Source organism: Vicugna pacos, chromosome 9 (genome assembly GCF_048564905.1).
Source record: "Vicugna pacos chromosome 9, VicPac4, whole genome shotgun sequence".
In the NCBI taxonomy this organism is placed as follows: domain Eukaryota; kingdom Metazoa; phylum Chordata; class Mammalia; order Artiodactyla; family Camelidae; genus Vicugna; species Vicugna pacos.
In genome coordinates, this window is record NC_132995.1 from 320842 (window position 1) to 346998 (window position 26157).

Here is a 26157-nt window from a genome sequence, read left to right on the forward strand (position 1 = left end):
AACGTAGAGGGGGAGGGTCGGGGCGGAAGTGTGAGGGGCGGGGCTAAAGGCCTCCCAAGTTCCGGGAAGAAGGCGGGGCTGAAGGTGAGTTCACGTCTAATGGAGAGGAAGAAGGGGCGGCCTGGGGCGCTATAAAGTGTTCTGGAGGCAACACTGAAGTCAGCCCCAGGTCCTGGGAGGGAAAGAGGGACAAGTCGGCCCGTAAGTGTGCAGAGAGCGTCCTCCAGGACAAGGGAGGGGAGAGGCATCAAGACTAATGTCCATTCAAGTTGTGGGGAGAAGGGCAGGGTAAAGTGGACCAAAGGTGCAAGAGTGGGGAGGTTCCCACGGTAAACCAGAGCTGGACGGAAGTTAAAGCGGTGGAAGCAGATTTTATTCAGAAAACTGTTGCAACAGAGGAAGGATGACCCCAGGGTGGAACGGAGCAGCTGAACTCAGTTCTCAAATACAACCAAAACAGGTGGGGATTTATGACCAAGGATTGGGGTGGGAGGGGGACGGCGTAGGTATTGGTTAGAAAATTAGGAAGAGGAGACATCAGGTCTGAGGGGATTCTGGCTGAATCAAACTAATACGTTTATAACTGGATGCAAGTCAGGGTGATGGGATGTTACCTGGGGGAGAGAGTGGGATGAGGGGTTTGATCAGATATCAAGAGTAGGAAACTCTTAATAAACTGACTTAGGGTTCTTGCTAAAATGGGATTCCAGGAGGAAGTACACGCATGGGCCTTACTGGGGAGAAGGTTCAGGGTAACCTGACTAAAATTGGGTTAAGCAGAGTCATTGTCAGGGAATTGGAGTGGACTGGACAGGATCCTCTGCCCTGTGTCCTCTTCTGTGAGCGAGGTGCCCATGTCTAGGAAACGGGAGAAGTCTGTCCCTGCCTGGGACCTGGTGTGTTCTGTTATTCCATGAACCCAGAGCACTGTCATTTTTCTTGGACGTCCAGGACGAAATATTCTCATATCTTCCTCAGAGGCCAGCATCTGGTGTCCTCTCATCTTCCAGGTCAGGTAAATCTTGCAGATACGTAATAGAGAAAGAAACTTGTCATTAGAAAAGGTCTTAAGAGTTTAGAACTGCAGAAGGGCATTGTTGATAATTTATAAAAATGGCTGGATAGCAACAATAACTTTCATTTCAATTGCAAAGTTTAATATGCACTTTTCTTCTCTTAAAATACTCCATATGTAGTTGAACAAATATGTTTATTGAGATACTGAAGTGTTGAACTATATTAACATTCTTTCCTATTCTTTCTTTAATCAGTAGTCCACTATTGATTTAATATAAGCAATATCTGACTAAGAAGAAGATATATAAAAGTATATATTGACTAAATCACTGTGGCAGCTGGTGGCCTTCAGTCGACTGAATCACGGACCTGTGATTTGATCTCCACTCACCATTTATTCTCTTGATTCATCACACAGAGCATCTCAAAGTGTTCCATGTGAAGGGGAACACATGTTTAAAAGTCATCTGAAAAAGAAGAAAGATGTATGTTCTTGTATTTAAAACATGAGCCTCTAGGACACTTTTCAGAACTCAGAGCTTGAGAACTTCAAGTTGGAGAAGCAGGAATAACATAATCAGCATTCTGTAAATTCTTAGTGTCACGTTTCCCAGAAAACGGGCTTTTCGGTGTATTCATTACTGCTACACATTTGTTCTTTGCCTGTTCTTCGCAGCATCAAAGATAAGGTCAAAATTAAAATGATCCAAACTGGATGTGGGGGAAAGGCGAAGAAGCTGAGCTCTGAGCAGGAGCAGAGCCCCACCGCACCCAGAAAGCAATCTGTTTCAAAGAGGACTGTGGGAAGTCACAGAATGCAAGACAAACCAGTCAGTCAGGTTTGGAATAATCCAGTTCATACCTTTGTATCCTGTATCCCATAAGGTGTGTTTGGCTATAGATAACTGAAAATCCAGCTACTGTAAACAAACACCATTTCCTCACACAACTGAAGGTCTATAAGTAGGAGGTTCCTGGTGCTAGTTAAGCTGTCCACCAGTGTCACTTAGGACCAGGCTCCTACTTTGCCTCTTGGTATCACTGGAGGGGTGTCTCATCCTTTGACCACTAGGATGTAGTCCAGGGACAAACCAGCCGCCTGCTTCCTGCTGGTCCTGAACAACCCATTTCAACGTTTCTCTCTGCGTTAGGAAATGGACCTTTCCCTCTCTGATGAAAATTGACCCCTCTTTCTTCTTGAGTCATTCTTTTGTTTATTCACTCCTCTCTTCAGTAACTACGGATTGATATACACATCCAAAACTAAAGAGTGTCTGTCCTTAGCAACCTTAAGTTCAGGATTTCTATGTGATCTTGTTACCACAAGTAGAATAGGAAAAACAGACCTAAGAGCTATAAGTGTTGGAAGAGAAAATGTAAAATGCTTTTATTAATAGAGAACATTGGACTATTTCAAAAATACTGGAAAAATTTTAAAAATCAGTAAGATTGCCATAAACCAGACAGTAAGAAATAAAGATACATAGATCAACAGACACAGAATTTCCATAACCCTAACAAATATATTAAAAAGGAGATTCACAGTAGAATCATAAAGATGTAAAATGTCTGGGATTTATTTGTTAGGAAATGCAAGGGACTTACAGGAAGATAACTTTCTGGGAGGAACTAGAAGTAAAATTGTTTAAATGAAGATAAGTATCATGTTCGAGGATGGGAAGGCCAAGTATAAATCCCAAATCATCATTAGGCTCAATACAATCGCAAGTGAAGTGACCATGGGGCTCTTTGGGAGCCTGGCCCTTGGACTTGGCTCTGTACTGCCCTCCTGAAAATGTGAGGGAAGGTACTCACTGCCATTCCTCCCAAGAACAATCAGTTAGATTCAAACAAGGCAAAATGCCCCCAGGAAGTACTAGTTCAAAAAATTTCCCACAAATTTAGGCTTCAAAGTCATCAATAGCATACAGTAATAACCATAGGACTTTTTGTGTGTGTGGTGGTGGCAGGGGATGCATCTGGTAGTTCAGCAAATTTGCACAATTTTTTTTTTTTAATTGAAGTATGTGGTTTGTTCTAAGCACCTGACTGAGTCAGCTAAGCAACAAGCTGCCTGACCCTGCAGAATCTGATTACCTGTGCTGGCTGCTTCTAGGAGTCCCTAGATTGTGCCTCAGCATTACTGGGGGCAGAAGGTGGTTGGGAGCAAGAAGGTTGTTGTGTAAAATGGTTTTTTTTTTTTTTTGTGGCCACAAATAACAGAACATGCTACCATTCTTTATCTTACATTGCCAGAAACCCAGAGGCAGGGGCTTCCAGGGGTGCTTTCAGGGACTCTGCATCTCTTGACTCAGCCCTCGGTGTATTGTCCTGGTTGTTCCTAAGGCTTATATCCTCATGGTCATGGTCTCAAGTGGTTGTTGCAGTTTTAAGCATCACATGAAACCATACATTTGGCTGAAGATTCAGCATCAGGAAATGTTTTTGTTTCCTTTGCCACCGTAACGAATTACCACAAACTTTGTGGCTTAAAACAGCACAAACTTATCGTCTCACCGCTCTAGAAGTCAGAAGTCCAAAATGGGTCTTACTGGGTTAAAATCAACACATTGGCAGGGCTGCTTTTCTTCTAGAGGCTCGAGGGGAGAATCCATTTCCTCACCTCCAGCTTCCAGAGTCTTCTGCACTTCTTGGCTCGTGGCCTCATCCCCCATCTCCAGAGCCTGCAGTAGCATCTTCAAATCTCTCTCTGACTCTGACCTCCTTTTCATCATCATCATGCCTTCTCTGACCCTGAGTCTTCTGCCTCTTCTTGAACAAGGATGATTGTGGACCTACCATGGTTAATCCTGGATACTGTCATGTCAAGATCTTGGATTTGATTACATCTGTAAAGCCCCCTTTGCCCTGTAAGATAACAAATTCACAGGCTCCAGGCATTAGGATGTGGGCAGCTTTGGGGAGCTACTACCCTGCCTACCACAGTGAAGGAATCAGGCCCTTCAGAAGCCTTCTTTCTTACAGACTTTCTCTTACCCCATTGGCCAGGATTGATAGATGTGTCCATATCCTGACTGTGACCAAAGCTGGGAAGGAGAGTGGCTGGCGTTTTCGCATCTGTAGAGGAAGCTGACCTCTCCACGATGAAGGAGGGTGGCACAGCCACAGCGGCCGGCATAGAAGTCGGCTTGGGTGAGTGCGTCTGCCCCAGAAGCCTCTCCTCGAGTTGAGTCAGAAGGCCATCTGCTCACCCAAGATGATGCTGATGCTGGAAGTTTCTGGACTTCTACCAGCAGAGATCTGGAACTGAACCAAGTCTCAACATCCAGGTAGCAGCAAGGAGATGGGGTCTTGGTAGAGGGTTTGACGGTAGAGCTGGAAAGGAAAGGTGGTATGTTCCATGGAGTATAAGGAAGAGCAAGAGCTGTCCCTTGGGTCTAGGGGGAAAATCAACTTTTCAAAGGATTCTCATGAAAGGAGAGGGAGAGGAAGCTCTTCAGAGTCCCTGTGTGGGGTCTTTCCCCAACTCCTTCCCCAGAACACTCCATATGCCCTTTTGAGCAGGAATGAATGAGGTTCCTCAAAATTCCAGTATCATCCTTGGGAGTAAAGACACTTCACTAGGCGGTGGTATGTCTTTAAAAACATTTTTTTTAAGGGGGGGAGGGTATCACTCAATTGGTAGAGTGCATGCTTAGCATACATGAGGTCCTAGGTTCAATTGCCAGTGCCTCCATTAAAAAAAAAATAACCTCTCCCTCCAATAAAATAAAATAAGATAGAGCAGGGCTTAGCAAATGTTAAAAAAATTAAATAAACCATTTTCCTTCCAGTTTTATTAAGATATAACTGACATACAACACTTTTTTTAAATTTGGGGGGGGTAGCTACTAGGTTTATTCATTTATTTACTTATTTTAATGGAGGTACTGGGGATTGAACCCAGGACCTCGTGCATGCTAAGCACACCCTCTACCACTGAGCTATACCCTCCCCGCGACACTGTGTATGTTTATTATGTACAACATGATTATTTGACTGTCATACATCATGAAATGATGATCACAATAAGTTTTGTGAACATCCATCATCTCTTATAGATACAAAATTAAACAAATAGAAAAGAAACTTTTCCCTTGTGATGAGAACTCTTAGGATCTACTCTCTTAACTTTCATATATAGCATTCAGCAGCATTAAGTATATTTACCATTTGTACATTATATTCCTAATACTTATCTTGTAACTAACATTTTTGCCCTTTGACTGTTTTCATATAGTTCCCCCATTCCCCGCTCTGGTAACCACAAATCTGATTTCTGTTTCTATAGATTTGTCTATTTGGTTGGTTGTTTCTGAAGTATGATTGACTTACAATAGAATACTATGTTAGTTTCTGTTATACAACATAGTGATTTGATATTTCGATATATTTCAAAATGATCACCACAATAAGTCTATTTACCATCTGTCACCATTCAAAGACATTACATAATTATTGACTATATTCCCCACAGTGTACATTTCATACCTGTGACCCATTTATTTTGCAACTGGAAGTTTGTACCGCTTAATCGCCCTCACCTGTTTCTCTCCTCCCCCTCATGCTCCTCTCTGTCAACTACCTGCTTCTTCTCTGTGTCTGTCACTCTGTTTTGTTAAGTTTGTTCATTTGTTTTAATTTTTAGATTACACATGTAAGTGAAATCATACAGTATTTGTCTTTCTCTGTCTTACATTTCCCTTAGCATAATACCCTCCAGGTCCATCCACGTTGTTGCAAATGACAAGATTTCATTTTATGGCTGAGTAATAAAACATTGCATTCCCTGATGATTAGTGACGTTGAGCATCTTTTCATGTGCCTCTTGGCCACCTGTATGTCTTTCTTGGAAAAATATTCTGATCCTTTGCCCATTTTGAATCAGTTTTTTTTTGATGTTGAGTTGTATAATTTCTTTGTATATTTTGAATATTAAACCCTTGTTGGATATATCATTTGCAAATATTTTCTTCCATTCAGTTGGCAGCCTTTTTGATTTTTTTATACTTTCCTTTGCTGTGCAAAAGCTTTTTAGTTTGACGTAGTCCTATGTGTTTATTTTTGCTTTTTTTCCCCTTGCCTGAGGAGACACATCTTCTCCAAAAATATTACTAAAACTAATGTCATAGAGTGTACTGATTATGTTTTCCTTTACATGTTTTATGGTTTCAGGTCTTACATTTAAGTCTTTAATGCATTTTGAATTTGTTTTTATGCATGGTGTGAAAAAGTAGTTAAGTTTGAGTCTTTTGCACATAGCTGTCCAGTTTTCCCAACACTGTGTATTGAAGAGAACATCTTTTCCCCACTGTATATTCTCGCCTCCTTTGTCGTAGATTAATTGCCCATGTAAGTGTGGGTTCGTTTCTGGTCTTTCTATTCTGTTCCATTGATCTATGTGTCTGTTTTTGTGCCAGTATCATACTGTTTGGATTATTGTAGCTTTGTAGTACAGTTTGAAATGAAGAAACCTGCTCCTCCAGCTTTGTTCTTCTTTCTCAAGATAGTTTGGCTATTTGGGGTCTTTTGTGTTTCCATAAGAATTTTATAATTATTTGTTCTAGGCCTGTGAAAAATGCCGTTGGTATTTTGATAGGGATTGCACTGAATCTGTATATTGCCTTGAGTAGTGTGGTTATTTTAACAATATGAATTAATGCAGTTCATGAACATAATACATCTTTCCATCTGTTTGTGTCATCTTCAGCTTCTTTCCTCAGTGTCTGATAATTTTCCCAGATCTTTTACCACCTTAGATTTATTCCTAGGTGTTTTATTCTTTTTAATACAATTGTAAATGGGATTATTTTCTTAAATTCTCTTTCTGATAGTTTATTGTTACTGTATAGAAATGCTACAAGTTTCAGTGAATTAATTGTGTATCCTTCAACTTTACAGAGTTCATTGATGAGTTATAGTAGTTCTGTGTGTGGTATGTTTCTTTAATCCTGCCTGGACACTGGCTATGCCCATAGAAACATGAAGATGCAAACGACTATTTATGATACCTCTCTTAAAGTTAGTGGTAGAATGCCATTTGTGAAACATTGGTGAGTTAGTATAAAATTCTGACTTGCTTGACGTGACAGGGCTATGCAAGAAAGAAACGGGTAGCATATTTTTCAGCTCTTTTCTGTGACTACCATAAAATTGTACATACACTGATCCCCATGATACTAAAAGATAAATGATCTCTGCATGACACGTCAGATTTGGTAGTTCTCTGATTCATACGTGATGTAAAATATATACACTGTTGTCATTGATAACATCTACATTTTATTACCGATGGGAATCACTTCTTTTTTAATTGAAATATAGTCAGTCTACAGTGTTGTGTCAATTTCTAGTGTACAGCATAATATTTCAGTCATAGATATACATACGTATATTCCTTTTCATACTGTCTTCCATTATAGGTTACTGCAAGGTATTGAACATAGTTCCCTGTGCTATACAGTAGAAACTTGTTGTTTATTTTATATATAGTAGTTAGCATCTGCAAATCTCAAACTCCTAATTTATCTTTTCCCACCCTCTTCCCCCTCGTAACCATAAGTCTGTTTTCTATGTCTGTGAGTCTGTTCTATTTTGTAAAATAAGTTCATTTGTGTCTCTCTCTTTTTTTTTTTAAGATTTCACATATGAGTGATATAATATTGTATTTTTCTTTCTATTTCTGGCTTGCTTCACTTAGAATGACGATCTCCAGGTCCATTCGTATGGCTATAAATGGCATTATTTTATTTTTTATGGCTGAGTAGTATTCCAGTGTATATATATACCATGTCATCTTTATTCAGTCAACCGATGGCATTCATTTCTATGAGACATTGTCCATCAGGCTTAGACCTTGAGTCTCATTAAATGATGTTTCTATTGCAAATCAAGGGCATATGTAGATCATAACTGCTCATACCATGTCTATGACTGCCAGGAGCCACGAGTGCAAAGTTGTATTGCACTCAGGTACCTATTTATGGGTCAAAAATAACTTGTGGATTCTGCCTCCTTTGTGGTTTATCTCTGATGTCAAATAAAATGGAATTCCAACCAACATCTTTACCATATTGATTATGGTTAATGAGTTTCTCTAATCTATATGAATTTCCTGGTTTCAAATAAGGTGAAAGTCATAGTTAAAGCCTGCCAACATTGACCCCATTCATGTTCTCTAGTATGAGTCCTCTTGTGCTGGAGGAAGTGAGAACACCTTCTGAAGGCGTTTCCACATGTTCACATGTATAGCGCTTCCCAGTATGAGTTCTCTGATAGAGCAGCAGAAGTGCTGAGCTGTGTTTAAAGCTGTTCCCACAATGACTACAACCAAAGGTGTCTCTCCAACGTGCGGGCTGTGATGTTGATTAAAGAAGAAAAGCATGAACCTTTCCCTGGATGATTACATTGAAGGGTTTCTCTCCTTGATAGATTCTTGGATGCAGAGTAAAGTAGTCACTCCTTGAAAGTACTTTCCTGAATTCACTGCAAATAGGAAGTTTCTCACAAGTATAAATTCTCTTGTACTGAGTAAGGGATAATCTGTGCCTACACATTTAGAGGGTTTTTCTCCTGAATGAGTTCTAAAATATACTGAAAGGCAATCGTTCTCAGTAAAGACTCTCCCACACTCCACATGTTTGTAAGGTTTGTCTCCTGAGCGAATTCACTCATGGTTGTAAGTCTGTTGAGACTCATCTACCCTCTCTGTATTTGTATGATCTCTCAAGTATGACTTCTCCCATGTTACTGTGTAGTGGAAGAAGGTTGAGTTCTAATTAACTACCCCCCACCAAGTTTTTATTCTGACCACCTCTGTCCTGAATCAGTGTTTCTTAAGGGCCACATGTTCCACCCCCTGTCCAGGTTCCCCTGCTGGGCCTCACACTCCTAGTCTCTGCCAAATGTGGAGGCATGTAGCTCACCCTTTGTGAATCGTTCTATTTTCAGGATGGAATATGGTTCTAAGAGAAACGCCCTGCTTTTTGGTCAACTCTTTGTTCTTGAATCATTTCCAAACCTGGAAAAAATATAAATATATAAAGATATAGACATATATGTATATCAGACACATATGCATACATATATGTGTACAGGTGTACACACACACATATATATATACACACTCAAGATATATTTGCCTCCTTCCCACTCGCATAGGGAGGGTTTGCAAGTCACTAGCAACACATAGGAACATGTAATCCTCCTTCAGGGAGGGCAGTGAAAAATTGGGACCAACAGTTCAACTGACTGGTTTTCAGTCAATGAACATTCATTAAGCACCTAATACATGCCAGCTATGAATAGAGATTTAAAGAGAAGGACTAAGGTGGGCAGATAATCAGGTAGGAATATATCCAGGCAAAGTGGGAACAGCACGTGCAAAGGCCCTGCTCTTAAAGAAAAAGACCCTTCATGCATGTGAGCACCAGAGAGAGGACCATTGTGGCTGGTGCTGAGTGAGGCAAAGGGAAAGAAAGACAAGGAGCTTAGAAAGGTAACTAGGGCTGACCTCGCCACCTCGCAAGGTGGGTGTGGACTCTCCCCCTGAGGGAGCTGAGAGCCCTGGAAAATTTTGAGCAAAGAGGGAGGTGCCCAGGGAACTCTCTGGATGCCCTGGAGAAATTGACCTGGGGGCAAGGATAGAAGCAGGGAGGCTGCTGACACATTCACCGTAAGAAATACTGGCCACCAGGCAGGCAATGAGAGTAGGCTGCATCCTGGGTAGCTTTGAGCATGATGCTGGCAGGACCTGCCACCCAGTCACAAGTAGGATGTGAATTAGGAGAGTCCACATACCAGCAAAGATTTGGCCTGCACCCAGGGAGCAATGGAAATGCTGGTGACCAAGACAGGCATCGCTGTGAGAGGAGCCGGGATTGGGGGAAGCACTGGCATTGGGTTTGGGGCATGTAAGATGCTCATTAGGTCTTCAAGATAGGTGTCAAGGAGGCAGGAGACTGTTTTAACCTGGAGTACAGGGGACAGTCTGGGCTAGTATTAGATCAGCAACAGAAAATCTGAAAAAAAAATGAGGCACTGATCAGAAGAAGGGGTAGAGAAGAGAGCGCCACAGAAGAGCAGAGTCTCACGACGGATAACTGATGTGAGGAGAATCAGATTCTGATTTCTTTCTCAAGCCTGAGGCACTTAGGCCTTTGTTGGCTCCTTCCTCCATCAAATAGAAAAAATTATATTTTATGACTACATTGGAATAAAGATGAACATAAGCCAGATTAGATTAAATTCATTTTTCTCCTCTAATTTTAAAAGAAATGAGGGGGAGGATATAGCTCAAGTGCTAGAGGTCCTGGGTTTAATCCCCAGTACCTCCTCTAAGAATGAATGAATGAATGAATGAATGAATGAATAAATAAATAAATAAATAAATAAATAAACGTAATTACCTCCCCCCTCAAAAAAAAAAAAAAGAATAACCAAAAAAAAAAAAAGGGAAAGAAATGATAACCTTTTGGCAGACCCTTAAAAGCATCGTGGGCCCTGGGCACTGTTCCTGATGGAGAAGTCTACAAATTGAAAGAGGATCACACCCCAAGGGGCTAGAACTGATGGTACTGGGGTGGCAGGACTCTGATCAGGCGAGGCTTTGTAAGCTGAGAGTAGGTTCTTTTTCTTTAAGAGCAGTATTTGCACCTACAGAGGCCAAGCTCCAAGGATAGATTCTTGGTTGGCTGCCACTCAGATTCCCCTTCAAGGAAGGACTTGCTATCAGCTGTGGGCTCCTTGGGAGCTCCGGTCACACTCCTTTCCCAGCAGCCTCTGGCCACATTCCTCTAAGCAAGCAAGGCCAGGGTCCACGGGCCTGGATGTCTGCACCCAACACGAAACTCCTCTACTGGTCATCTGCTCTGGAGTTTCTTGCTGGGTATCATGGTGGTCAGACAGTGCCTCCAGCCCAATCCTGCTTTCACCCCTTTTCACTTTTTCTTTCTTTTCCTAGTGTTATTCCCCAATAAACCCTTTGTACATCTAACTCCATTTCTATGTGCTGACCCTGAACTGCAACTGTCTGGAGAAGCCAGGCAGGAAAAAGGAGGCAGGGGAGCTGCTATGTAAAAGCTGATACACTTTGTAAGATAGACTCTAGCATAGAAATGGATAAAAAATATGAAGTGACCAGTCCCATAAAAGATTGGGTAGCTAGTAAATAGACATAGGAAATGTTGGTCGGCAACATGGGTGGACCTAGAGAATTATTATACTAAGTGAAGTAAGTCAGACAGAGAAGACAAATATTATATGACGTCACGTTATCTGGAATCTTAAAAAAAAAATGAATCTATATACAAAACAGAAACAGGCTGACAGACATATTAAACAAATTTATGGTTACCAAAGGGGAGAGGTCAGGGGATAAATAAGGAGTATGGGATTAACAAGTACAAACTACTATACATAAAATTGATAAGCAACAAGATTTAATGTACAGAACAGGGAACTTTATCAGTATCTTGTTATAACCTATACTGTAAAATAATCTGAAATATATAAATAACTGAATTACTTTGCTGTACACCTGAAAGTAACACAATATTGTAAAGCAACTATACTTAAGTAAAAAAAACCCTGCAATCACCAATATGAAATATGTATATATATGTATGTATGAGATTCTTTGAGAATTATCTCCTCAACGTTGACTTAGGCTGTGCAGTGATTTCATCTGGTACCCTAGGCCTCACAACGTTGGAGGGTCTCCTCTGGAGGCTCTCTCTCCCCACATTCATGCTAAATGGTGGGTGTAGGGGTATTTATTTTTGTACATATATGAATTACTTCTTTTGGAATTATTTTTGTTTTATACACATACATAAAACTGAGAACATTTCTTTCTTTTCAAAGCACATTTTCTTAAGTCCTTATTACTAATTTTTATATACTGATTTTCCCACAACAAATACAGATTGGCATTCCTAACTGCCTATCTAGAATCTTTACCTAACTGTCCCACTAATGTGTGGCTTCCGTTTAGATTCCTAAATAAATAACCATACTGTCAAAGGATAATGAGGTGCCCTTATCTGAATTTTAACATATTTTTCTCAAAAAAAAAAGGTGTCGAATTGTTTCGGGAAAACTATGCAGTACATAAAAATAAGGCTGCACAATAATGATTAGAACCGTAGGAGAAAATAAGTATCAGCGCGTCCACACTTAAATCACTAAATAATTGAACAATAGATGCGGAGAAGGGCTAGCTCTTCCGAATGGCACAGCCTTAAGCCTCCGGGCTGGTGGTGAAGGGAGGGCGCCGGGCGGGCGGAGGGGAGTCCGGAACCCTCGGGCAACCCCCGCCCGGGTGAGGGGACCGGACGGGGTAAGGGGGCCGGACACGGGCAGGGGGCCAGACCAGGTGAGGGGACCGGACCACGTAAGGGGAGCGGACACGGTCAAGGGGCTGGATCGGGTGAAGGGACCGGACCGGGTGAGGGGTCCGGCCTCACGTGCAGTCTGGAGCAGAAGTGAAAGGTAGGAACGCCGGTTTCCACACCGCGGAGGCCGCGGAGCCTCCTGGGACGCGCACATCCGGGTCCTGGCGCGCGCACGCGCACTTGCGCGGAACATGGCGGTCGCCCCCGCCGCCGATGCCACCAGCCAGCCTGAGGTGAGTCCGCGCGCTCCTCCGCCCTTCGGTGCCGCGGTTTCCCCGCAAGGGCGGAGTGGGTGTAGGGTCGGGGGCGGTGTCCGCTGGGTCCGGGGTGAGAGGCGGGAGCGGCGCGTCAGTCGGCGGGTTTCCCGCGGGCAGTGGGCGCGCCCGTCTCGCAGGGCCAGGGATCGGTCCCGGGCACGGTGTCCCCCGAGAGTGAGGACGCCCCCCGGCGAGTGTAGACGCCGGATAGAGAGTGAGGATGCCTCTCTTCTGCGGGTGTGGACGCCTCCCGGCGGGTGGGGACGCCCCCTGGCGGGTGCGGAGGCTCCTCGGCAAGTGTAGACGCTCGGTGGAGGTTCAGTGCGCCTGCCTTCTGCGGGTGTGGACGCTCCCTCTTTCGGTAAGGACGTCCCAACGATTTCTTCCGCGTGGCGCGGGGGTTCCACGCTTGTATCGAGCCTGTCCTTCCATAGGGGCCGTTTTGCCCCGTGTTCTGGCTGGGCCGCTGCGGGGACCGCCGGGTCTGCCGCCCTTCTGCCGGGTGGTGGGAGGGCCGGTATGGGCGTCTGTGGGTTTCAGGCGAAGGTGGCGGTGTTGCGCCCGCAGACTGTGCGGTTTCCCACCGAGTCCGGCAGGTGTCATATCACCTGTTCCCCCCCCCCCCCCATAGCTGCAAAATCAGGTCTTGCTGCGGTTCTCAGTGATGGCCGAGTTTTTCCACCTGTTAGTGGCCACTTCGCTTTCCTGTTCCTTGGCTTAGAGGTTCATTTCCGTAGCTCCTCTTCCCCCAGTAGTTTATGATAAAGGTTTTCCTACGAACGGAAAAGTTGAGGCACTTGTGCGTCCTTCTAGCAACCCGTTAACATCTGCTTACTTTCTGTATCCCATATACTTGTTCCCTTTGTCCATTCTTTCAGGCATCCACTAACGTTTTTTGGGATACTTTCAAAGTAAATGGTAGATTTCACTCCACTTCCCCCTCAGCACCTCAGTATGCTTAACAACCTCAATTAGAGTTCAATATTGCTTTTTAAGTTTTTTTGAGGGAAAACTGACTTACACTGAAATGGGCAGATCTTCATTGTATCACTGGATGAGTTTTGACAAATGTAATCCGAACCTTTATAAAAATTACCATCACCCCAAAAAGATCCCTATCCTTTGCCAATTAAAACAGTGGGTTGTTAGAGACTTGGGCTTGTAAAAATATGTTTAGAACACCAAGCTTTTGTTATTTTTTCCCCCCGCAGTAGGTAATTTTCCTTCATTTTGTTGCTTATTTCTCTCCCTTACCACCCAACTTCTTACTTTGAAAAGTTTTACACCTACAGAAAAGGTACAGGAATAGTTCAATGAACACTTGTAAAACCATCGATTTACTCAACTTACTAACATTTTATCATATTAGCATTACCTTTCTTTTCTCCCTTCCTGGAGCACACATATGCACACTCTTTGTGTTTTACACAACTTACCGCCGAAGAAGATAAAAGATTTATTCCTCCCACAATGAGATTGTCTCAGGAGAGTGCAGCAGGCTTCTCAAGGTGATCCAAAAATCGCCTGAGAGCGGGAGAAGGAGGCCGACTGGGCTTTCACTGTGATTAGAAAATGGAGATGTCACAAGGGTGGTCTTGCACTGGCTGGGGCTTGCATGGTTTGAGCTTCTCGCCAACACCAAGGAAAAAGTTCTCAGGCTTTGTTGTTAGTTCACCTGCATGTGGGGCAGAAGGAGATGGGGAAGTGTACTGTTGGAGGGGGAGGTGGGGGTTGAAAGCTGTCAGCAGTCAGTTAATCAAAAATGAAGTCAGACTGTTGATCACAGTTGGTAATGGGGTGGGTAACTTTATTAGGACAGGGCTAAAGTTGGTGGCAAACTATTTTTGTTAACAAATGTATCATTTGAAGAAGTAACCATTATCATGTGTGGTCCACAGAGATGGCAAGAACCATGCAGGTGGGGTCAGACTGCTGAAATCTGGCCACCATTGATGTCAAACATCCAGTCACTGGCCGTAAGTGGATCCCTCCAAAGGGTCATAGACACTGGGTATAAAGCCTTTCAGAGGTGAGTGCCTGGGAATGGAATTCTGTGCCAGCTTGGCACATCCCCATAAAACTATAACTTCTCTCATGAAGTCTCAAGGTACCAGAAACATGCCAAGTGGATTCTAGACTAGGAGTTCTGACCCTGACAAATTCAACTCTTGCTTATCTTTTTACTAATTTATTTTCTGTCTCTACATTTGCCTATTGTAGACATTTCATATAAGTGTAGTCCTTTGTTTTGGTTTCTTTCACTTAACAATGTTTTCAAGATTCATCCACATTGTAGCCTGTATCAGTACTTGGTTCATTTCTATGGATGGATAATATTCCATTGTATGGATATATTGCATTTTGTTTATCCATTCATCAGTTGATGGACATTTGAGTTGCTTCCATTTTGGATGTGTTACAAATGAACATTCATGTACGAGGTTTTATTTTGTTTTGTTTGGACATGTTTTCATTTCTCTTGGATAACCTAGGAATGGAACTGACATAGGGACGTGGTATCTCAATGTGGTTTTGATTTGCATTTTCCTTATGGTTAATAATATTGAGCGTCTTTTCATGTGCTTATTGGCCATTTGTATATCTTCTTTGGAGAACTGTCTACTCAGATCCTTTTCCCATTTATGAAATGGGTTATTGGTCTTTTCATTATTGAATTCTAAGAGTTGTTTATTCTGGATACCAGTGCCTTATCAGATATATGACTGGCAGGTATTTTATCCTGTCCTGTGAGTTGTCTTTTTCCTTTCTTAGTAACAGTCTTTGAAGCATGAAACGTTTTGATTTTTTGTGTGTGTATATATGTATATGTATTTTTTATGTGTGTATATATATATGTATATTTTTAAATTGAAGAATAGTCAGTTTGCAGTGTTGTGCCAGTTTCTGATGTACAGCATAATGCTTCAGTCATACATGAACATACATATATTCATTTTCATATTCTTTTTCACCATTTGTTACTATAAGATATTGAATATAGTTCCCTGTGCTATACAGTATAAACTTGTTTATCAGATTTTGTGAGAATTCTCCAATATTTTGAAGCGAGAGACACTTCAGAATTCAGTAGTGTGCTGTGCAATTCATGGGTTTGTAGATGTAATTCTTGGTGTATTTGTAGGAGAGGACGATCTGTGAGTCTCTCTACTCCCCCAGCTTGGCACGTCCCCCAAGAGGTTTTAATTTTTATTAATCCAGTTCATCTGCTTTGTCAGTTGTACTTTTGGTGTTGGATTCAATTTTCTGAAGATTTCTGTCTATGTTTTTCTTTTAAGAGTTGTGTAGTTTTAGCCCTTATATTTAGGTTTGTGATGCAGTTTGAGTTAATTTTTTTGTATTGCTCACTCTTTATGATCAATAGTTGCAGTGTGCCTCTTACCATAATGAAAATTTTATAGATTATATCAAATATTAATATAATTTTAAAGATTATAAAGTTTTATGTGCATGTGAGGAATCAATAAAAGGAAAAGCATTGGAATTAAAAATTTTATTTCTATATTTAAATGCCTGGCACAGCTACCTGGAAGACATAGGGAGTGGTCTGGTGCTGGAGGCCGTAGGCTTGGAGTAGGAGAAATAGGATGGCCTTCCTTGTCTTTAGTGAAACTGAATGAGGTGAGGTATGGCTGGACACTGCTGCAATATGAGTGTTGTGGAAGTGGGTCCAGACCAGGTGTATTTAATAGGAAAGGAAGAAATACAATACCTTAGTGGAAGCAGGTTCTAAGCACTTATGCATTTAAGGCATCTAGGCAGCCTAGGATGATCTGGGGTGACAGGTGAAGGGTCAGTTACCCCCTCTGTTATGACTTGGAACAGCATCAGGACAATTTATCATAGAAGGCAGTTCTCCAGACAGACCTGAAGTCTCAGCATATACTGGGGCTACATTCAGTGTGCAGAAAGCCTTAGAGACGACCTTATCTGGCCATGGAGAGGAGAAATTAATACTGGGGCTTCAGAGAAGTGGTATTGTGGATATCTGAGGACAGGGTCAGAGGAGGGGGGCGTGGAAACAGAGAACCCTCATAATTTGTGGACAACATTGAGATGAATTTTTTGACAACATAGTTTTTGTATTATTGTACTGCTGAAAATAGCAGTATACAGATATGTATGAGGGCATACATACTGTGAGATTTTTAGAATAACCTTAATTAATGAAATTCAGCGCAATTCCTGCCTTAAATACCCTTATTTAATACTATTTCCCTAAGTCTGTCCTGACGTCTGCCTGTATACTTGTGATTATTTGTTCTTTTTGCGGTAGCCTCACTATGGCACTCAGGCCCGCACTGATTGAGGGCAAAGTTGGAAGAGCCAGTTTTCATCAAGGAGAAGGTGGTAAAATAGGAATGAGGTCATGAATTCAGGGCTGTATTTGGATTTCCTTTCGGCTTCCCTCTCCTAAACAAAAACTGCTTTTCCCTAATGTCTTGTAGCACATGTGGTATTGCTGTGTACCACGGTACTCCAGGCTGACACCTGCAAGGACGTGGCCCACAGGATAGTCAAGCAGCATGTGGGGTTGTCCCCAGCATGGTGGCAGATCTCTGTCCCTGGCTCAGCCCCATCAGATACTGGCAGTTCCCGCTGCTTCTGTCTTTGTGATAACCTGACACCTCCACAGATTTCCAGATGCCCCCAGGGAAAGTACTGCCAAGGTTGAGCTGCAGGTCAGGCTGGGGGAAACTTGTCCCCTTATAGGTATAAATTTACTTGTCACAGCTTTATTGAGATGTAATTCATATACCATATGATTCATTCATTTAAACTGCACAACTCAGGGTTTTTAGTATATTCACAAAGTTGTGTAACCATCACCACTGTGTAATTCCAGAACATTTTCATCAGTCCAAGAAGAAACTGCCTACCCATTAGCAATCACTCTCCATACTCCCTTCTCCCAGCTCCTGGCAACCAATAGTTGACTTTCAGTATGTATGGAATTGCCTGTTCTGGATGCTGCATATAAATAGGATCAGACAATATGGAATCTTCTGTGTCTGAGTTCCTTCACTGAGCATAATGTTTTTAAGACTCATCTGTGTTGTTGAAGCATTTGTCAGTACTTCATTCTTTCTTAAGGCTGAAGAATATTCCATTGTGTGTATGTCCACATTTTGTTTATCCATTCGTCGGTTGATAGACATTTATTTAGGTAGTTTCCATTTTTGTTTATCATGAATAGTGCTGGTGTGCCCTCATAATTTGTGTAGAAGTTTATGTGTAATCATGTTTACATTTTTACTGAGTTTTTACCTAGGAATGGAATTCCTAGGTCGTATAACTGTGTTTACTTTTTGAGAAACCGTCAGACTGTTTTGCAAAGCGAAACAGTTTTAAATTCCCTACACCGTTTTACATTCCCCCAGTGGTGTGTGAGGGTTCCAGTTTCTCCACGTACTCACATCATGTGTTACTGTCCTTTCTTTGATATTGGCCACACTAGTGGGTGTGAAGTGGTATCTCACTGTGTTTTTGTTTAGTTTCCCTCATGGCTAATGATGTTGATCATTTTTTCATGTGCTTATTGGCCATCTGTATGTCTTCTTTGGAGAAATGTCTTTTGAGATCTTTTGCGTATTTTTAAAATTTGGATTGTCTTGTTATTACTGGGTAAGAGTTCTTTTTATATCTTCTACAAGTCCTTTATCAGATATTTGCTTTGTAAATATTTTCTCCCATTCGGTAGTTTGTCTTTTTACGTTCTTAAAAAGTCTTTAAGAAAGTGTAAGTGTTATTTCAATAAAGTCTTGTTTCAATTTCTTATTTCTGTTATAGATGAAATGGATAATTCCTTTACTCCTGCTCCCTCCCACACCCCCAAGACAGTCACGATCACAGCTTTGTTAGGTGTGTTGCCAGGGCATTTTAATATTTTTACTTCCAAAATATTTTGTGTGTCTAAACATTTCTCTAAGTGGTATCACCCTGTGTATGTCTGACTTGCTTCCTTTAAGTGCACACATGCATCCTGCCCGCTATAGACCTGTGGGGAGGTGCTCTCCATCTTGTGTTCACAGGACAACTACAGGCCACCCAGGCCCAGTCTACTCAGAAGGCTCAGGATGGGCAATGTGCGGCATGGCGACAGGGCAGCCTCAAGAGGCCTGCAAGTAGGAGTGTCCAGGAGGGACAGCTGGGGACGTGAGCTCCTGACCAGCTGGCCCCTCTGCATCGCTGTTGAGTGCTGTGGACCTAGCAGGCATCTGGGTCTTGGTCTGGGCTTCAGAGTGAGCAGTTCTGATGTTTTCTCAGATGTGACGTTTACCTTAATTCCCCATGTTCCTATGTGTTAAGAATTTCCACATAAGGTGAAGGGGTCTACTGCTTTAATCCGGGAGCATATTGATCATGAGTCTGGGTGAGATTTCTTCGAATTACTTTGTGAATTTATTGAGATGGGGTGTAGGGGGCTGTCTTCTCTTTTTACCTGAAAATGTGGGGAATTGTATCAGTAGGTGTTCTAATGTTTCATAGTCCTTGCTTTCCTAGGATAAATCCAGCGTTGCCATTTTGGTAACTTTCTTCTATTTCTAAAGTCTCGTTTTCATGATGAAGATCACTTATGTGTGCCTTCTTGTTCTTTTTTTATGATTACTCTTGTCAATGCTATATCTATTTCATTGGTCTTTTTAAGTAATAGGCTTTTGTTTTTCTTGATCTTCTTGGCTGTTTCCTTGTTTTCAGTTTTTGTAATTTCTGCTCTTACTGTCACCTCCCTCCCACCTCCTGTTGGTTTACTCTGCGGCTCTTTCCCTTAAGTCTTAAGTGGAACAGTGAGCTACTAGTCTTCAGTCTTCTCTGTAAAACGTAAGTACCAAAGACCAACATTTTCTACCTAGGAGCTGCATTAGCTGCATCCTCTTTTGCCACACGTTTTGAGGTGTACCATTTCCATCGTTCAGTTCTTTGTGTTTTCCAAGTAGATGTTTTCTAACTTTCATCAAGATATCTCTTTGATCTGTGAATTAATAAGAAACAGGTTTTTATTTTTTCAAGGTTTTTTTTTTTTGCATTTTGTTTTCTTTCTGTTACTGGTTTTTAATTTGACCACATTTATTGTCAACAGATTGTGGCCTGGCCTTTGTTGAACTTGTTCTTTGGACCATTTACGATCAGGTAGCAAATTTTCCACTTGTGCTTGGAAAGCCTTCGGTTCTGGTTGGTGGTGGCTCTTCATCCAGCTGTGGGACCAGGCTGGTTAGTTATAGTCTCTCATGCTTATCTCTGTTCAGTTTTCTGAATTTCCATTTCTGAGAGAGGTTCATTGAGCCCCCCACCCACCGCCCATATGGTTGGATTTGCTGGCTTTGCTCTGTATTGGAGGCAAGCTGTTAATGTAGACATCTTTGCCATTGTTATATTGCCGCTCCATCAACTTGAATAGCAAAGTATGGTTAGCCAAGAACCGTGCAGTCTTTGTTTGGTTAGCATTTGTCTGTTCCAAGCATTTGCTTTTGTCTTCTGTGCCCTTCTGCTTTGGTGTGTCTGTTACAAACACATTTTTAATGCCATCTGACAGAATGTCTTGATCTTGCCCTTTAAGGCCACTTACGTTTATTGTTACTGGTGGTGTCCTATTTCATACTTTCTATTGTAACCTGTCCTTTCTGTGCTTTCCCCCCTTATCAGCTTCTTTTGGATTGATCTGATGGTGTTTTTTTTTTCCCTTTATTGATCTTTTCTCCTGCAACAGGGTTTTTCCACTTCAGCACTGCCGACATTTGGGCTGGGTCATTCTATGCTGTGAGGGGCTGTCCAGGGTTTTAAAGAGTGTTTAGCGGCATCCCTAGATCCCAGTAGCCTCTGCCCCTCTGTCATGACAACTGAAAATGTCCCCAGACATTGCCAGGTGTCCCCGGGGAGTAGGACCATCTCTGGTTGAGAACCACTGCTCTGTGGGCTTGGAAGTTTGTTTGTTTTTTTTCGAACTTTTTTTTTATTGAGTTATAGTCATTTTACAATGTTGTCAAATGGTTTGGAAGTTTTACACAACATTTATTCTTTTTTTCCTGACTTGACCACGTCTGATCATGAATAACGTGTGAGAATGCCAGGGCACTTAATTTTGTCCCCTTTTTCCGCCTCACTGCCTCTCGATATTTTAGTCCATCCTGTTGTTACGCCCCGAGGCATTGTTATTGCTGCATTTTATGTGGTCATCACTGGGTTTGATTTACATACACAGTCTCTCCGTTCCTTCCTTCTGGGTTTTTTTCCTGAAGAACAGTCTTTCTATTCTTCTGGCCAGTGTCCTGGGAGATAAACTTTGCTTCTGCTTTTCTGAATCTGTCTTTTTCTTACCTTCATTCTTGAACAATAATGTGACTGACCGTTTTTCCCTCATCATTTTGAAAGTACCCTTCCATTATCATCAGGTTTCTGTTTTTGTTACCTAGTGGTGCTGTTCATCCCCATTGGTGGTCTGTCTGCTTCCCGCTGGCCTTTAAGAATGACCACCCCCTTAGGCATAGCTTGCTCTCCAGGTATTCCCTGGACTCGTGCTTTCTGAGTCTGAGATGCCGCCAAGTGGAACTGGGAGGTGGTGGAAGGTGCCCGTTTCATGTCTCCACTACGCCTCTAGCTGAGCAGACTGACCTCTGTACGCACCCCCCAGCTGTCTTCCTGCAAGACCTGCCCACACCTTGTTTTACTTTTACTCACATGAAATGTGCGTATTTTGTGTTCTTCAAGTAGCAGGTTTGTAACTGCCTACATGATGATGGGAATGAGCAAATATTTATGTTTTCAGGACATTTTTATTTCTTCTCCATGAAATGCCTCTTTTATTCTTTACCTTTTGTGTGTGTGTGTGTGTGTGCTTTCTGTGAGAATTTTTTAATAGATCTTGGGCACTATTCCTTTGTCTCTTTTATACTTTATAGTATCATCTCTCCAGCTGCCACTTGTGTTTTGACTCTTATTGTGTCTTGTTGTTTGGAATTTTTTTATGTTGGTATCAAAGTTGTTGATCTTTGTATGGCTTTTGCTTACTAAGCCATTTTGATCAAGGACTCCCCCATTCATGAAGGTACCCTTCATAATTTAAGCCTTGAATTTATGTTAAGGTCTTTATCCATTTGAAATTAAAAAAAAAAACTTCCCTGAGGTAAGGGTCTAATTTCATTTTACGTGGAGAAAAAAACATTGAGAGCCAGTTGTCTTGATATCATCAAGTCAGAGGGGTGGAGGGTGGTTAGAGAAAGGTGAACAATGTTGAGGACATTGGCAGCCGCTTAGAGAACTGTCCTTTCCAGCTCAGAGCCAGCCTCAGACATGATGTAATTCTCACAATAACCCCGCAGGGAGGTCATTGACAGATCTAGGAATTCAGAACTTTCAGGTCACCAGACCTGTGCTGTGTCCCATCCATGAAGGCAGAGCTCTGCTATAAAGGTGGGGTGAGAACTGCTCACTCAGTGCTGCATAAGCCCACTGTGAAGTGCAGGCCCTGGAGTGTGTGCTGATTGTTGGTAGGGGCAGTGGGTGGTGAGGATAAGCACACAGCAGCTGAGATGGTGTTCTTGTGTAAGCAGTGACACCTGGCCCTGGTCTCCCACATGAGGGGCTAATCCTTCTGGTGACATTTCCCCCCAACACCGTTCCTCCTGCCTGTTCTCTGGGAGGATGAAAATGCCATGTGGCCCTTCTTGAACGTGTTCTTGGCTCCATCCCTTGACTTTCACTTTATCTCCCACCTTCTATAGATGTGAATTTGAAAAAGAAAACTGGTAAAGATACACACCCACACGCCTGGCCTATCACCATTTTTCATTCCTCTTCCAGGTACAGCTTTGTGTATTTAAGTCTGTCTTTTTCATTCTTTACTTTCCAGCCTGAGACACGAGATTGAAAATGACAGCTCAGAACATTCCTGCAGAAGAACTATCCTGTGACATGGAGGTGGAAGGATTTACGAGGGAGGGTCCTCATTTCTCCATTCTAGGTGAAAGTTGGGACTGTGAGAACCAAGAGGGTCATTTGAGGCAATCAGCTGTAACTCAGGAGGAACCAGGAGCTCAGGAAGCAGTTCGTGAATATCCTGGGTTTGGGGAGCATTTGAGTGTGAGCCCAGACCTTCCACAACATCAGAGAGTTTCTGCAGCAAATGGTTTCCATGTACACAGCTCAGATGTTAAAAGTCTAAATTGTGACCCAGCTTTACACAGTTGTCAGAAAAGCTGTATAGCTAAGAGAACAGGTAACAGTGACACTTGTGGGAAAGCCTTCAACCATCCCATGGAAGTTTTTCAGTTTGGAAGAACTCAAACTAGAGAGAAACCCTATAAACATGTTGAAAGTGTGAAGCCTTTTAACCATTTTGCCTCTCTTGGTGAGCAAAAAATAATGAAAAGAGGTAAGAAACTGTATGAGGGTAAGGACTTTGGGGACATCTTTGCCCTGAGTTCATCTCTTACTGAAAACAGGAGGAGCGGCCCTGGAGAGAAGCTGTATAAATGTGCTGAATGTGGCAAGTGCTTCAAACGGAACTCTTCTCTTGTTTTGCATCACCGAACTCACACTGGAGAGAAACCTTATACCTGTAGTGAGTGTGGAAAATCCTTCTCCAAGAACTACAACCTGATTGTACATCAAAGAATCCATACAGGAGAGAAGCCCTATAAATGCAGTAAATGTGGGAAAGCCTTCAGCGATGGGTCAGCTCTGACGCAACACCAGAGAATTCACACTGGGGAGAAACCTTACGAATGCTTAGAATGTGGAAAAACCTTCAACCGAAATTCATCCCTGATTCTGCATCAAAGGACTCATACAGGGGAGAAACCGTATAGATGTAATGAGTGTGGGAAACCTTTCACCGACATCTCTCACCTCACCGTGCATCTCAGGATCCACACTGGGGAGAAGCCCTACGAATGCAGCAGGTGCGGAAAGGCCTTCCGAGACGGCTCTTACCTCACTCAGCATGAGAGGACGCACACTGGAGAGAAGCCCTTCGAATGTGTGGAATGCGGGAAATCCTTCAACCGGAACTCTCACCTCATCGTGCATCAAAAAATCCATTCTGGGGAGAAACCCTATGAGTGTAATGAATGTGGGAAAACTTTCATTGAGAGTGCTTACCTCATCAGGCACCAGAGGATCCATACTGGCGAGAAGCCCTATGGCTGTGACCAGTGTCAGAAGCTTTTCAGGAACATTGCCGGCCTCATCCGTCACCAGAGGACTCATACTGGCGAGAAGCCCTATGAGTGTAGTCAGTGTGGCAAAGCTTTCAGGGACAGCTCCTGTCTGACCAAGCACCAGAGAATTCACACTAAGGAGACCCCATACCAGTGTCCAGAATGTGGAAAGTCCTTCAAGCAGAACTCTCACCTGGCAGTGCATCAGAGACTCCACAGCAGGGAGGGTCCCAGCCATTGTCCTCAGTGTGGGAAAGCATTCAGAAGGAGCTCTTCCCTCATCCGGCACCAAAGATCACACCCGGGAGAACAGCCTGTGGACACTTCATGAACTTGGGCCACACTCGTCTTCCAACTTGCTGTCAAAAACCTGTGTGAAGGAGCAGCGTCTTCAGGGCTGGCTCCTCCCTGTCAGTGGAAAAGACTGCTTTGAGCTATCCAGTGCATCGGTGGATATGAAACAGTCCTTAGCCATACTGTTAAGTTGGTACATGAGGGAATTCTCGGAGAGAATACAGGATGGTAAGAGACGTGGCAGAGGCTTCAGGGATGACCCAGCCTATACCAAACCCAGTCGTGCATACACTGGAATAAAACCTGCAGGAGTCGGGAAGGTGCTTCCCCAGAGGCCCACCTACCCCTGCGTCAGAGTCCTTAAACGGGGGAGGACCTGTGTGACCGGGTGAGGGACCCTTCAACAGAAAGCTCCTGCCTTGCTGGAGGGAAGCAAACTCTTACTTGATCCACTGAGGGGCACTTTTGGCGGGAGCCCTTCCCGTCTTCTCTGTATCAGCAAAGGCAACCTTTGGGAGGCCCCACACAGTGCTCCATCCCACAGCAGCCACACACAGTGGGTTGCTGTTTGAATGTGTTTCTGTGCTGTGGTCCTGCAAGATGCTGAGGACTCATTTCAGGAGAGGCAGCTGGACGAGGAAGTTGCTTGTGAGTGGACAGTGGTGTTGTCCCTCTTAAGAGGAGGCTGAAGCAGGCTCCTGCCAAGAGGGAGGGGCTGCTGCTATGTGTGACGCATCGCTCTAGTTGTTGAGACAAAAAACACTGAGTTGTGTGTTTACGTTGTCCCCCCTCATCGTTCATTTGGGACACTTCTGACCTGTTCCACGCGGCCATTGCCAGACCATAACGATGAAGGTTTTGTGGCTGTGTTGAAAATGCTTGTGATATGGCTGGCAACCAGAAGCATGAAATGGAAGGTTTGCTGTTGCTGCAGCCACGCAAAGATGTGCACACATACGGATGTAGGTTGGAAGTTGATCATGGAGAAATAAACATGGTTTTCCAAGAGGACTGTTAACTGTGTATGATTTTTCTTCTATTACAAATCATGCATTGTTAAAATAAGTTGATGAGGAATAAAAAGGTGGAGATAAAAGGAGGTGAGTTTGGGGTTTCTTTGGACCTTTTTAAAACCAGAAGTGACTTGGTCAGGGTCACAGGGCAGCTGTAAGCATGAATGGAGGGCAATTTCTCTGGAATCGGCATCCCACAGCTCGGGACATGAGTAATTTCCTTCTTTGGGACTTGAATCGTGAGAGGGTGTTACTATGGAGGAGAGGGTGGGTCTCAGAGAATGGGGAGTCAGAGGCCACAGAGAGGTCTGGGAGGACCTGGGAGCACCCCTTCCAAGGCCGTGTGTTGCTGCCTGGGTGAGAGCTGCCGCCTGGGAGCTCTGGGCGGCTGCCCTTGGAACTGTGACAAGCTTTTCTGGAGGCAGAGTCGGGGGAAGGCTGCTGAGTGAATGGAAGCTGTGAGATGATAAGTCTGTGTTGTTTTAAGCTGCGAGGTTTGTGGTAATTTGTTCCGGCAACAACAAAAAAACTTAACACAAGCCTGGTGGAAGAAGCAGCAAATACTGTGAGCCCTAACACAGGTTACCTCTGTTGTCGTCTTAATTTTTTTGGCCTGGCCATAATGTTTTGCTTTGTTTTTAATTAAAGTATAGTTGATTTCCAGTGTCGTGTTAGTTTCTGGTGTCTTCTGGCCGTAATGTTTTAATTGATAGCAACTGTCGCCTCCACGTCCCATCTCCTCCCATCTCCCCCTTGGTCACTCTGTTCAAGTTTCCGTGGCCTCCCTGCTCTTCCTGAGACACACCAGGCACGCTCTCATGTCAGGGCCCCTGCAATGCCCGTTCTCTCTGGGGATCCTCTTCCCCCAACACATCAAGCTCATTTCCTCACCTCCTGCAGTTCATCAGTTGCACATCACCTTCTCAGTGAGGCCTTCTCTGACTACTGTGTTTAAAATTGCAACCGCCCCTGCCCAACACAGACACTCCGTCCTCTTTCCCTGCTTTAT

At 43.2% G+C, this 26157-nt stretch overlaps 1 protein-coding gene across 7 annotated transcripts; it reads left to right on the forward strand.

Moving 5' to 3' along the window:
- The first annotated feature begins 8 nt into the window (after positions 1-8).
- Positions 9-25146, forward strand: ZNF329 (zinc finger protein 329). 7 transcript variants are annotated; one of them, XM_072966443.1, is made up of 4 exons: positions 70-460; positions 1272-1856; positions 4027-4307; positions 22533-25146. In XM_072966443.1, exon 4 carries the CDS (start codon positions 22553-22555, stop codon positions 24170-24172), a length of 1620 nt encoding a protein of 539 aa, XP_072822544.1. In that variant the 5' UTR covers positions 70-460; positions 1272-1856; positions 4027-4307; positions 22533-22552; the 3' UTR covers positions 24173-25146. The 7 variants fall into 7 exon arrangements, with proteins under 7 accessions (XP_072822545.1, XP_072822544.1, XP_072822543.1 ...); XM_072966444.1 differs by having other exon boundaries at positions 9-84; positions 1272-4307; XM_072966442.1 differs by having other exon boundaries at positions 1272-4307.
- The last annotated feature ends 1011 nt before the right edge of the window (positions 25147-26157 follow it).